Source organism: Xiphophorus maculatus, chromosome 3 (assembly GCF_002775205.1).
Source record: "Xiphophorus maculatus strain JP 163 A chromosome 3, X_maculatus-5.0-male, whole genome shotgun sequence".
NCBI lineage: Eukaryota > Metazoa > Chordata > Actinopteri > Cyprinodontiformes > Poeciliidae > Xiphophorus > Xiphophorus maculatus.
The window spans coordinates 3,445,065-3,459,422 of record NC_036445.1 but is presented as its reverse complement, the minus strand read 5'-3'; the positions used below and the strand labels follow the sequence as shown (position 1 = coordinate 3,459,422).

General features: G+C 38.0%; 3 protein-coding genes and 1 pseudogene across 4 annotated transcripts; 2 read left to right on the top strand and 2 right to left on the bottom strand.

The window, feature by feature from the left end:
• Positions 1-350: 350 nt before the first annotated feature.
• Positions 351-2,654, bottom strand: LOC102233864 (trypsin-like). Of its 2 annotated transcripts, none has more exons than XM_005808570.3 (6): positions 2,595-2,654; positions 2,249-2,405; positions 1,678-1,776; positions 1,067-1,233; positions 847-983; positions 351-770 (listed from the first exon to the last, which is right to left on the bottom strand). In XM_005808570.3, the coding sequence occupies exons 1-6, from the start codon at positions 2,632-2,634 to the stop codon at positions 618-620; spliced, it is 753 nt and encodes a 250-aa protein (XP_005808627.1). In that variant the 5' UTR covers positions 2,635-2,654; the 3' UTR covers positions 351-617. The 2 variants fall into 2 exon arrangements, with proteins under 2 accessions (XP_005808627.1, XP_023186995.1); XM_023331227.1 differs by having other exon boundaries at positions 2,521-2,611.
• Positions 2,655-3,349: 695 nt separating this feature from the next.
• On the top strand, positions 3,350-5,960 carry LOC102237968 (trypsin-2-like). The gene is made up of 5 exons (XM_014472334.2): positions 3,350-3,509; positions 3,597-3,750; positions 3,833-4,092; positions 4,830-4,966; positions 5,059-5,960. The coding sequence occupies exons 1-5, from the start codon at positions 3,350-3,352 to the stop codon at positions 5,209-5,211; spliced, it is 864 nt and encodes a 287-aa protein (XP_014327820.2). The 3' UTR covers positions 5,212-5,960.
• A 1,540-nt stretch (positions 5,961-7,500) lies between these two features.
• Positions 7,501-9,498, bottom strand: LOC106699906 (annotated as a pseudogene).
• Positions 9,499-11,238: 1,740 nt separating this feature from the next.
• On the top strand, positions 11,239-12,676 carry LOC106699581 (trypsin-2-like). The gene is made up of 6 exons (XM_014472335.2): positions 11,239-11,320; positions 11,415-11,565; positions 11,672-11,922; positions 12,031-12,167; positions 12,299-12,400; positions 12,529-12,676. The coding sequence occupies exons 1-6, from the start codon at positions 11,281-11,283 to the stop codon at positions 12,574-12,576; spliced, it is 729 nt and encodes a 242-aa protein (XP_014327821.1). The 5' UTR covers positions 11,239-11,280; the 3' UTR covers positions 12,577-12,676.
• Positions 12,677-14,358: the final 1,682 nt, after the last annotated feature.

The window sequence follows — 14,358 nt, the reverse complement described above, 5'->3', positions numbered from 1 at the left end:
CATGCAAGTGATGGTGTGAATGTAAACTTCCGATGAGAACTGCTGCTGAAAAAGAGTGGGAGATAATCAATCTGTGGCAACCTGCTGTTCAATAATCACATTGACATTATCACCACTTTGAATACATCCCAACTTCTAAACGTAGTCTCGCACACCATCTCCTTTGTAATCAAATCATCTACTCAGCCTCCTAGATATAAAAAAAACAGACTCGAATTATGAATGAATTAAATTATGAAGACACTGGAAGAGGCTAATTGCTTGCCAAGAGCAAACATTGGGTAAACGATGAAAATTGCTGCCCCAGCCACATATTCAATCATGAAAGAAAAAGCTTGTAATTTTTTTTTTTTTTCCCCCGTGTGCTTGAGTTTCACTCGAGCTGTTTCAGACTTATTAGTATTTACTTCCTGTTGGAAAAAGTGTTTTAAACCCTAATATGTATTGTCTTTAAAATATGTGAGAAAGTGTGTGAAATCATATAGAAAAAACTCAAGTGAGTTCAGAGACCTGAAAGAGAAGAACAAGGAAAAGTTAGAGAAAGTAGAATAACCCATAAATTGTGAAAATAAGGTCAATGAACTCGGTTTGGAGGAGAGAAGAATTTATATATATTTTTAAGGATTGGCTGCAAGAGTGTCTTCAATCCAGTAGAGGAACTCGCATACTTTAACATAAACTCCAGGGTAGTTGGGCTGAGCGCAGCCTTGACCCCATGACACCAGGCCGTGCACTTCTCCAACACACACCAGAGGGCTGCCAGAGTCACCCTGAAACACACACAGAATAAAAGTGTGAAGCTCCCAAACAGATCCACATCTGTTGGTTCAGTTCTGGGAGACTCACATTGCATGCGTCTCTGCCTCCATCCATGTAACCAGCACACACCATCCTGCGCGTGATCATGCCTGGATAGGCGTTTTCACAGTCCTCATCATCCACTATGGGTACATCCAAACACTGCAGACGGGTGGGCATGTTTACTGTAACAGAAACACGGTGGAGACTCTCACAGAAACCCCAAATTATTCACGCAGTTACATCGTTGATGTCCAATTTGAATCACCTTCTTCACCATCTTTAGCAGTGTTCCCCCATCCAGACATGGAGCAGGGGAGGCCTCCCATTGGACAGCCGGTGGGTAGTGAGATGGGTGCAACTGCCTCAGTCACCTCCACTGGATGGAAGAGCTTGATCAGCATGATGTCATAGTCCAGAGTCTGGTAGTCATAGCTACACATGGAGAAAACTAAAACTCAAATGCTTCTCTGCACTGATTGCATGCATGAATTAAAGATACTGAAGCTTGCTGCTGTATTTCGCACTATGCACTGGTATGGAAGAAAGAAAGAAAAAAAGCCTTTTTATTGTTACATTGTGCTGCTGTAGCCTTTTTTGATATTCTGTTTTTTTAAAGCTGACTTTGTGAGTTCATTAGCCTCAAAGGTTGTATCATGAAACTTTTGTTCAGGATGAGGTAAATCAGCCATTAGCTCGAAGTTATCTCCAGCTTTCTTATTCAAAATTCCTGTTTGGTATAGTTGATGATCCCCAATGGTTTGGATTTTCAATCCTTTCTTTTGATATGCACACAGAGACAAGAGGGAAATAACTGTGAAGCATAGCTTGTGCTTGAAGGGAAGAGACAGGGAATGTGAAGTGCTGTGATGTATTCACTTTGGGTGCCAGATGATGGTGTCAGTCTTCATGAGTTGCTCTGTTCCCTCAAATACACGTACATCATGTTCTCCCAGGAAGATCTGCATCGAATATGGACTGACAGAAGAAACATGCACAGCTTGATGCAGGAAAATACTTTCACAATCACAGATACAATGCTGTACATGATGATATCAACAGGTTCATGTATTTTAACCATGTATTTATTTTACTGTTGGACATTAAAGCTTAAATATAATACAAACTCATAATGGAGTTAAAAAATGTGATTAATGTGATTTTTCTTTCTTTTTTTGCCAGTAAAAAATATTGTAATACAGATATGTTGGCCTCCTGAAATATTTGTCCATGTCTTGGATAGTATGTGCACTTAATAGTCTTTTTGAGGTATGGAGGCTATCAGCCTGTGGCTCTCCATTGGTTTCTCTCATCTTCCTCTTAATAAGGGTTTAAACTTGCCCTCTACATTTATTGCCCTTTGAACAAGTATACAAATATGCAAAATTAACACCAGACAGAACAAACCATTTATCATAGCGCAATTAATTCTGCATCTTTGCATACATACTTGTACCAGCAGTGTGCGACAGAGAGCACCCACTGAGTACTGATGAGCACTCCTCCACAGAAGTGGTATCCATAGTTAAGGGACGCCATGTAAGGGCGAGAGTGCGGCTCACACTCCTGCCCACCGATGATCCTTCCGTCATAGTGGGGAACTGCCGCTGTTACACACAGACATAGGAGAAAATAGAAAATATGTCAAATAAAATATGTTGCAGTACCAGCAGCCTGCTTTTTACTTTTAAGTTTTGCAGTGCATATATATAATATGCTCACTTGCTTTCATGGATAAACAAAAAGTGTTCATGATATTTGTGTGCATCCTTCTGGGTGTATTACAGCATATTTACCAGCAGCTCCAATAAGCAGCAGAACATAGAGTGGTCTCATGGTTTTAAGAGATCAGAAGTATCTAGGCCCACAGTGGATCATATATATATCCCACTAGTCTGCTGTGCTCAGCCTTTTTCAGCCTTCACTTTTTTTCTTTTTTCTGTGAAACTGCGTTATCTCTGAGTTTTTAGATTTGTTGCTGAATGTTTAACCTCTAAATCTGTTGTCTTATCATTCACTACATTTCTTATTTGTCCAGCCCAGCCACACCACAGCACACCCTCTAATGTCATCTGTATATCTTCTCAAGGTTTTCACACAATTAACTACTATTAGTTGTTTTGGGGATTTCCCAGTAAGCTAATGAATGTTGCAATGCTTATAAAAAATATAAAATATAAATTTATAAATAAAAAGCTGTCACAGTCAAAATGTTTAAATAAAAGTTGTGGCAAAAGAAATGAGTAAATAGTAAAAGTGCTGGTGTGTGGCTGTGGTTTAGGTCATTATTGAGTAAAGCTTTAAAGCTTTAAAAGGTGAGAAAAAAGCCATCTGTGGTGTCTGAAGAAGCAAAATGACTAAAAATGTCTCTTTTTTTCACCCAGAGAAGTTAGTCAACAATTTTATGAAAAAACTAAACAGATATAAGCAGTTGCCGTATTTTCAAAGTATATATTGTATGTTGTTTTTACCTTGTTAAGATAATTCCTGGCTATGTTTTTAAATAAAAATACTCAGACTGAGTTGTGGGTAGAGATCGGGGTGGATGTGAATGAGGGTGGAGGTGACAAGATGTCGAGAAGGAGGAGGGATCCAATGGAGGTCACATAAATGCAGAAGGCAGCAGGTCATCCACATTTACTCTGGTTGTAGAAAGTCAGGAGTAAAGCACAAAATGAATGTCATTTTTTTCCTGCTCCTGGGAGCTGCAGGTAAAGTCTTTGCAGTATCTCAACATGATTTATGATAAAGAAATTTGCAGAAACTTGAAGAAGATGTGCATTTTGCTGATGTCACAGCTGCAGCCGCCCTGGATGACAAGATAGTGGGAGGCTACCAGTGTGAAGCCCATTCTCAGCCCTGGCAGGTGTCCCTCAATATCGGCTATCACTTCTGCGGAGGCTCTCTTGTTAATGACCAGTGGATCATCTCTGCTGCCCATTGCTGGCAAAAGTGTGTACTACACCCACAGCACACAAATGCCTCAATTTAACTCTTCAGAGTGAAAATCATTTACTGCTTGTCTCCTTTTCAGCCCTTATTCACAGATTGCCATTTTGGGTGAGAATCACATCTGGATGCATGAAGGTACTGAGCAGTTCATGGCTGTTGATGCCATCTACTGGCACGAGAGTTACGATTACCAGACCTTCGACTATGACATCATGCTGATGAAACTGGCACATCCAGTGGCTATCAATGAGTTTGTGAAGCCTGTTGCTCTGCCCAAAGCCTGTCCCACACCTGGAGACATGTGCATGGTATCTGGATGGGGGAACATCTACACTGATCAAGGTGAGATGTGCCTCACTTTGAAAAATAATCTGTTGTTTTTGTTTGTTTTATCTTCTAATCTCAGATGTATTACTGGCTTCAGTCACAGCAGGAGTAGCACATGAAAAATTATACTCATTTTTGCATATGTGCAACACCTTTCTATGAAATTACGCAAAAGCTTCAGTCATCTTTGCTCTAAATACTGCAGTTTGAATAATTATATCTATCTACCTACCTTTTTAACTGTTTTTCTAAGTAGTGCATAATAGTAAAATGAAAGAAAAATGCTTGATATTCTATCAATTATTTTAGAAACTATACTTGAAAATATGGCACATGTTTATATTTAATCTACGTGGGAAAATTCCCATTCTTCTTTGCTGAACACACCAGCTGCAGGTCAATGGAGCTCCGTTATTTCTGCCACTTCCATCTTTCACCAAAGAAATTGTGTGTTTAGAATCTCTTAGTTTCTCCCACAATTGAATTATAGAGAGGCCATAAAATTTGGTTTCAACAGCATGAAATGTCCAACATTTCCTTTCACTTTTTTGATGTTTCATTACATTAAATTTAAGTACAATGAATTTAATTTGTGGATATAACACTACAAAATGTGGAGTAACTCATGGGGTATAAAAAATTTTGCACTTACATATCAGCGATGTCACTGAGATTTTTCTTTCAATTTATAAATATTTATTTATTTATAAAATAAATAAATAAATTTTATTTCATCTTCTCTCAAATTACAGTGTTCAACCCATTTTACCTCCAGTGTGTGGAAGTGCCCATATTGTCCAACAAAGAATGTGAGAACTCCTACCCTGGCATGATCACTGAGCGCATGGTGTGTGCAGGATATCTGGAGGGAGGCAAGGATGCTTGTCAGGTATTTTATGCACAATTGCACAAAAATGGATTGACTGTTCAACTCTTCTGAAGGATTTTTTTCTATTTTCCACCTTACTCTGTGCTGCTCAGGGTGACTCCGGTGGCCCTCTGGTGTGTAATGGAGAGCTGCAGGGAATAGTGTCTTGGGGTCAGGGCTGCGCTCAGCCCAACTACCCGGGTGTCTACACCAAAATTTGTGCTCTCATGCCCTGGATCAACGAGATTCTTTCCAGATACAGCTAAGGCTGTGATCACATTTTATGGAACAACAGGAAAAAGAGGAAATGAGAGGAAATAAACAGAGGCAGAAATAATGAGGAGGATGTTGAAGGTGGTTCAGAAAAAAATTAGCAGCAGAGCAGAAAAGCTGCTATTGGTAGAAGGAACCATCTAAACCCAGTGAGATTCAAATATACATTAGAATAATCAGAGAATGGCTGAATTAAGCCAACTGTAAACAAAATATGCATATCTCAATGGTGGTCTTTTGATAAACAATAGCGCTGCTTTTTTTTTATTAATCTGATTCATTTTAATCTGTTTTGACAATATCAAAGAGAAACAGTTTTATCTCTACCAACAAGAAGTTAATTATTTCCTTTCAAAATACTTGTGTGCACAAATCTATATGCATGCATATGATTTTTGAAAAATACATATTTGGTATCAGAAGATCACTTTGAATTTATTTTTTGCTAATTTTGGGACATTTTACCAAACAAGACCCACAATATTCTGCTTCTGCAACATCCATAAAGAGAAAAAAATCCATCTGTCATTTTTTTTCCCACCCTTTTTGCTATAAGTGGAGTCTAAAAGCCTTCTACTTTGAAGCTTTCCTCAACCAAACAAATAAAGATAAGTGCTGCTGTCTGCGCTCTATCTCTGCATGCACCCTCTTTCTAGAATGTTCCAATAAGTGTAAGCTGAAAAGTGCATCATGTCCAGGATTATTATGTATGCCTTGCAACATAAAATTAGTCTTGATTTTACTTTGCTTTCCTCAGTTTCCATTATTTTTAATGCAACATCACAAGAATGAGAACAGATGGTATACAACCTAATATATCAATATTAGCACACATTATTTTAACCTTCACTCTTGAGTTCCTTTCACTGCTGAAATATTGATCAGAAAAAAGATTTCAGTAGTGAAATTGTTTTAGGAGGTTCACTTTTTTGTGAACCTCCTAAAACATGTCAGAGATACTCAAAAAAGCACAATAATTAATGGATAAATTGCAATAAGTTTAATTTCATGCAATATTAATTGTGTTGCAGCAACACCTAAGTAAGTTGTGTTTTTTTCATGACAATCTTTTTAATTCATAAGGGAAATAAACAATAAAACATTGTTTAAATCTACCTCGTCATTTAGTAAAAAATAATTAAATGAATATGAAATGAAAAGACTGAAACCACAATTTCATGTCCACCATGATTAACTATAAAGCACACTGTTTGGCTCACCGGTCAACAATTTTGAATTACCTTCTTTTTCATAAGGTTTGTTGAAGTTGCTCTCTCTGCTACCCTGTGATGGACAGGGTAGCGTCACAGGGTACAACGCCTGGGAGGCAACCTGTCGTTGAAGAGAAGCCACTAACGGATGTGATCCTGTCCAGGGTGATGGACACCCTGGACAGGCCACCAGTCCATCGCAGGGCCACTGTAAGAACCATTATCCACAAATGAAGAAAACATGAAACATTGATGAATTTAATTCAAATCAGTATATCTACAGCACCAACTCACAACACACTTCATCTCAATGCACTTTACAAAAAATATATATAGTTCATTCAGTCCAGTCATAACTCCATTCTAATTAACCGTAGTTGTCAAACAATGCAGTCAACACTTACACACTTACACTGCATTGATGACTCTTAACCTGAGGCCCCAAAACACCCAACATTTAGAACCTTGCAGATTTCACAAACTTCAGTTACAGTCATTAAGAAACAACATTTTTCTAAGGATATGAAAAATATATGTATTAGGAAAGTGCAAAAACAAAAAAATGTTGTTCTGATATTATTTTTAATTTTTTAGTTACTGTACTGGATTTGTGTGAGAAGTTTACCCTACATTACACTCTTTGCAAAAAGGTATTTATATGTTTAGATTTTTTATACTATAGCCTGTTGTCACAAAGAATTACAAACCTGTCCTGAAAAAGCTACGGGAATAATATTGACCTATTCTCCAACTGGAAAAATTTCAATTCCACAACGGAGAAAAGGAAATTAATCTGGACATGTATTTGTTGCATTTATTTTACTGCTCAGTGTGTCATATTGAACATATTATGTTAAACTGTGTGGTCCAGGTGAATAGATTGGATCACTTAGCTGGCCCTGGTACTCTACAGCCAGTTGTTAAAGCTACAGATCTAAAAGAGAATAAAATCAGTGAAAGATCAGATAAAGTTCAACCTTACTTTAATTCAAATGTTTCTTTTCTGGTTGAAAGTTACCCTGGTAGTTCTTCTCTGAACATCCAGTGCCCCAGGATGCAACACCCTGCAGCTCACCGTCGCACAGGAGGGCCACCAGAGTCATTCTGGGGACAAAGTGTTTGGATTCAGTTTGAAATTCTAATAGAGCTCAACGTGGATTACTAAGTGTTTAATATGCTGATTCATAAGCCCATTTAAATACCTGGCAAGTGTCCTTGCCTCCCTCCAGATATCCCGCACAGAACACGGAGGTGTTGATGATGCCAGAGTGAGTTTCTGCAGACACTACAGACAGGACTGGGATGTCTACACACTGCAGCTTGGAGTCATCAACAGCTAAAGAACAAAACAAATCTGAGGATGCGTTGAGGATGCAGATTCTTTGAGTTGCTGGCCTAAAAGGTGTGGTTTTCATTTCCACCTTTGGCATCTTGTTGTTTACTTCTTGGTTATATGGTGTGGTTGGTCCAGGGCTATCTAATTCACAGTGGATTTAGACCTGAGGCTGCTTGTTTTGGTAGATTTTGTTTCCAATCAGCCATCCTAATCCCAAAACAGAGAGGAGGCTGAAAGCACTCTCCCTATATACATATAGATATATTTATTTATTTCTCTCTATATATATCTGTCTACTCTATTTATTTATTAATTTATTTATTTATCTGCATATTTCTTTGGTTTGTTCATACTTACCCCTTAATGAGACTGGTGTAGGTACGTTAGGTCTGTCAAGACAGGAGTCTGAATACATTCAGTATTTCTTGCAATTCTTGTTTGTTTGTTTTTTTTCAACATAAGTTTTCAGATATATAATTTGAAAAATGTGTAATGTAAGTTTGAAAAAAATATGAGAATGGTACATGTATGTAGTAAACTTACCAGGGTCCTCAGCCAGACACTTTGCACGTGACACCCACAGGAGCACATTTGGTTGGCAGAGCCACTGGCTGCACGTACTCGTTGAAGGTGGCAGGTCTGCTCAGCTTCATCAGCATGATGTCATTGTAAAATGTTTGAGGGTTGTACTGGGATGAGGGACGACAACAGAGCTGCTGATAAACTGCTCGGTTAATTTATGAACCTCAATGCTGTGCTCTTCAAGGTGCAGTTCAATGCCACTCTTAATCATTTTAATGGAGCAATGTGGTGTAAAAACACACAAAATGTGCCATTAAGGGCAAATATAAGTCAATTAAACTTTTCATTTTAAAGGAACAGGACAACAGTCCATTTACACAAAGTTGCAGTGAGCTGAAGACACAGCCCAGTTTTCAATGACCAGAGAGCCACCACAGAAGTGGTAACTATAGTGCAGAAAAACCTGATGGGGTTGACACTCATACCCCCCAACGATCTTGTCGTCATTGAAGGTAACTGGAATAAAACAAGCAACTAGTAAAGTTTTGTGTCTTTACTAGCTGTCAAGTAGTTACTAAATCTTATCTACTAACGTACAGTCTGTGTGTCTGGTACGGCAGTAGCACATCCGCGGACAAGAAGGCGCTCCAGAGGGTTGTTAGGGCAGCAGAGAGAACCATAGGCTGCCCCCTCCCCACTATGGAACAGATTTACACTTCCAGGCTCCACAAGAAAGTTTTGGACATTTTAAATGACTCTTCACACCGTGGCCATGGTCTCTTCCAGCTGCTGCCATCAGACAAGAGATACAGAGCAATAAAAACCAGGACAAATCACCTAAAAAACAGTTTTTACCCGATGGCAATCATGGCACTAAATTCATAAGAACTTCTGCTCTTGACACCACTTTGTTAAAAATGTAAATTCTGTTGCGACAACCATCTTCTGATGTCTATTTATTTCTCATTTTGTACTATTTATTTCTTTACCTTTGTACATTATGTATATACACATAACCTGCATCTTAACTCGAGTCGAGCAAATCTCAATCTCGTTGTAATCTGTTGATGACAATGACAAATAAATCTTATCTTATTTTATCTTATCTTATCTTAAATTAGGAGTACAGATATATTGTATAAGGTTTATCGGTATGACAGAAGACACCCACAAGCAGCTCCGATGAGGAGAAAGAAGAGCAGTGACTTCATGGTTCTTTCGTGTTCTTGTTGGGGAGAGGATTTCACTTGAAAACATGATTTATATTGTTAGGGAGAGCTGCCTCAGCTGTCCAAGCATGCGCTTTAAACACATATATGTGGGCGACACATTTCAAATATTACCTAAGAAGAGGTGTGTAAGTAAATTTGGAAAATTGCATGAAAAGGTCAATCAGTCAGTCCCACTATTTACTAAGCACAAAAGTATGTTAACAAAAAACTGGTTGTTTTAACCTCTCTGTTTGGATGTTAAAAACAGTTTTAACACTCCAAAGTGTTAGAAACAGTTTGGTGCAAAAATGAAAACTACTGTATAGTATCACAATCTGATTAATACCAACAAAAAAAAGATAAAAACACTGACTATCCACAGTTATAGTTGCATTTGTATTCATAAAGAGGACAAGGTAAACAGAAAATATTAATTTAAATGTGAATTCCTAAATAAGATGAATATGTAAAATCAATATTGCGTATTTTTTTTGTTAGTTTTACATTGCCAGAGTGTTAATGTTTTACCAACTCTATTTTTAGACGTCTCACAGCTGTGCGTTTCCTAAATTCCGTCATGGAGGTTTTGACATCCTTGTAAAGTTTATTTTTCTTTCCAAATATCATTTGGAACAGTGAACAATGGAAAATAAGAAAGTATTTTACATTTTAAAAAATAGAGTAAATAGTAATGCTACATGCCAAAATATATTGAGGCACAAAGATCATATTGAAGTGGAGAAAAGCAACTATTACTACTCTCAGATCCTCAGTTACTTTCATATTCACCATCTTTCTCTCCTCAAAACGATTCTTTGTAAGTTTCATTAAAAGAATGGCAGTTTTTTTGTTTGTGGAGTCTGTAGATATTCCCATCAAGTAGAACAGATGGAGTTTTCACATTAGGCCTTCACTTCCAAGGCAGTAGATCCAGTCTGTGTCAGTATTAAGCACTAACCCAGTTGTTGTACCACCATAAAGATTTTAGGTACAATATTGTTTTTGTTTTCTTGAAATCCATCAAATTAATTCATCAAACTTTCATTTTTCCACTAATTGATAAGAAAGACATTACTGTGGGAAAAATGTGTTCATTTGCTCAAATCTGTGTCAAACATTTGTAGATTTTCACCATTAGTTTTTTAATACTTTACTTGATTACACTTTGACTGATATTACTGATATTAATCAATTAATTAGATGGCCTGTTTATAGCCCAACAACGTAGAATGATGAACATAAAATGTTAAACATTAAAAAATATCAGCACTGAATATTGAGAAATTACTGAGTAAGTGTGATATGTTAAAGCTATGTTAAAAGTTAATGTAAATGAATCCTTATGATGTATATTTTTACTTAAAAACAATAAATTATATAATAATTATTTGTGAAGATGTGTTACTTGGTCAAAATTGGTGCAAAGAAGTAACAGATTTTGTGATAATGAGATTGTCATTCTACAAGAATTGTACTTTTCCAAAGATTTCCATATAAATGTGTCTCCAATACAGTTTCATGGTTAAAGTGAATCTGTGTTAATCTGCTTTAAAATAATTAAAACCATATAGAGAATATATTTTCATTTTCAATTGGATATCTGAAGGCCAACCTTCAACACACAAAATGTTTGTTTTTCCAACATTCAGTGGTTTTGTTCTGGAAGCTGGTTGGTCACAGATAACAGTGGGAGGTTTCCTCATAAGAAAAGCTCAAACCACCTTCCTATATAAACCAGGACTCCAGACGAAGTTCTCTCATCAACAAGATCACTCAGCAACCATGAGGTCTCTGGTGTTTGTTCTGCTCATTGGAGCTGCTTGTAAGTTTGTCTTTTTATTAACATTGAATAAACTATTAAACTGAGTTTAAACATGTCTAGTTTAACACTGTATTTCATTTGTTTGTGTCTTTAGTTGCCTTGGATGACGACAAGATCGTCGGAGGGTATGAGTGCACACCCTACTCTCAGCCCCATCAGGTGTCTCTGAACTCCGGCTACCACTTCTGCGGTGGCTCCCTGGTCAACGAGTTCTGGGTTGTGTCTGCTGCTCACTGCTACCAGTCGTAAGTGCTCAACATCCCTCTGGTCTCATGACAGAAGGTCAGATTTACTTGGATTAGCCATCTTGTGTGTGTTTGTTCTCACACGCTGTTGTTAAACTCTTTGCAGCCGTGTTGAAGTGCGTCTGGGAGAGCACCACATCGGCATTACTGAGGGAACTGAGCAGTTCATCAGCTCCGCTGCTGTCATCCGTCACCCCGGTTACAATAGCTTCACCATCGACAATGACATCTTGCTGATCAAGCTCAGCAGGGCCGCCACCCTCAACGAGTACGTGCAGCCTGTGTCTCTGCCCAGTGGCTGTGCTCCTGCTGGTACCATGTGCAAAGTCTCTGGCTGGGGCAACACCATGAGCTCCAGTGAGTAACATCTAAATGCTGATTCTCAGACTTAAAGAGTGCTTTAACATCTGATTTCCTCCAGCTTATATTAGAGACTAATATGATGGTTTGCTTTACACAACTCAGCTGCTGACAAGAACAAGCTGCAGTGTCTGGACATCCCCATCCTGTCTGACAGCGATTGTGAAAACTCCTACCCTGGAATGATCACCGATTCCATGTTCTGTGCCGGATACCTGGAGGGAGGCAAGGACTCCTGCCAGGTAAGGAGCAATTTAGATCCATATTCAAAGATTTGAACAGGACACTTCAGCTGCAGTTCCATTAATGTTGGAAATATCTTTCCAGCAGTGTATCACTTATTTACAATCATTTTCATCTGCTTTGTTGTCAGGGTGATTCTGGTGGCCCTGTTGTGTGCAACGGTCAGCTGCAGGGAATTGTTTCCTGGGGCTATGGATGTGCTGAGAGAGACCACCCTGGTGTCTACGCCAAGGTAAAACAAAATTCTCTTTGCATTTGAAATTATTCGGAAACATACTAGGGAAAGTTACAATTCGTTTGGTTTATTTTTTAAAGTACAAACTCCTTGTCCTAATCTGTCTTACTGTCCTATTTTCACAGGTCTGCCTCTTCAGTGATTGGCTGGACAGCACCATGGCCAGCTATTAAACTGGTTCCTTCTATAGCCATCTGATGCTGCTGTTTGTCTACCATCATCCTGAACACCATGCAGATACTTTGACACCAATAAATAAATCATAGAACCTAATATCTTTTGGCTTTGTGTCATCTTGTGTCTTTCTTTTCCTACATGTTGCTGTTCCCACATTTTATGCACAGCTTTGAGATAATCTTAACATAACAGATGTCATGATGCTGAAAATTTTCCACTGGTTCTGCAAGAAACACCTCTATGGTTCTACAGCAAAAAATCATCTTAAAATCAGTACATTTCTTATTATTGCCATGGAAGAACAAGAATTACTGTATAATAAATTTATTACATGGTAACTAGAAAAAACAGTCATAGCTGTATTGAGCCATAGGATCAGGGTAATAGCACTGGCTGATAGACTGATTTGTTCAGTGTTTATATATTTGTTTTAATTATGACTCTTAGCATTTCCAAAAGGAGAGTTTGAGGTGAATCTTTCAGTTATCACATTTCTCTGCAATGCAATCAGCTCCTACTTTTTTTCTGTGAGGAAGACACCATGCCTGTAAGATGTGGCTTGTATATTTCTTGTTTTTGAGAAAGCTATTTTTTAAAGACTTAGGACATTCTGAGATTTCTCTCTTCTTATGCTGATATACAGTAAGCTTCGGTTGTTGGAGGATATACTGACAGCCATTTCTTTCTCTGCTTTTTTCTCCTACCAATATCCACTTATGTCTTGTCTGCTATCTGCAAACCTTACTAGATTTACCTTTGGGTTTTCTCTGAGTTTAATTCTATTTGGTCCAGTATTTTTGTTTAACCTATGACGATGGACATCAGCAGAGCTATTGCTATCGATATCTTTATGTTTTCTTTTTATAGAAAATAAACTTGACTGTGCCTTTCTGTGTTTAACCCAGTGTCCTTCCTAGACAGAACAACTGAAAGAGCTATTACTGTCACTAACTAGATGTACTTTGTTTTTTGGGCAATAGATTTTATTACTGCCTTAGTGTTCATATATTTAGCTGAATTTCACACCTAAATGAAGCCACTAACGGCTGTATTGCCTCCTTACTTCTTTATCACAGAAAGCCGTTCTGGGCCAGAGCTTCTGTTTTTTTTATGTATTTCAAAATGGGTAATTGGCTTGTACTTGTTTAGCGCTTTATTAAGTCCAGAGGATCCCAAAGCACTTCTCACTACATTCAGTCATTCACCCATTTACACACTGAAAGTGGCAACCCACTGAATGGTAGCCACAGCTGCTCTTGGGCAATCTGACAGAGGAGAAGCTGCTATGCACCTGCACCACTGGGCCCTCTGACCACCATCTACTTTGTCTTCTTAAACCCCCAGTAGTTAGTGGCAAATAGCTGCTCACAATGAGCCAAGGTTTGTTAGTGGTTTCTTCCATATTAAGGGAGGTTTTCTTACCACATGCAAGTTAAGGAGGAGGATAATTACACATTTGGTGATTCATTTCAATTCCTTCAGATGTAAATTATTTTTACCAATTGGGATATAAAATCGTTGCATTAATTCTAAAAATCAGACATTTTTATGCATTTCCTATTTATTGTTTCAAGATAATGTCTCAATGTCTCCCAGATTGAATAATTTTTCTCATGTAAACTGCAGCTTTCACTGGTGCTGTTGTTTAAAGTTGTGCACAGCAGTTTTACCCAGAAATAAGTTTGTACTCAAAGAGAATATACAGTAAAAACACAAAGCATTGTGTTCAGTGTCTTCCATTACCTTACCTCACTAACTGTAGACTTCAAGTTGCTGTG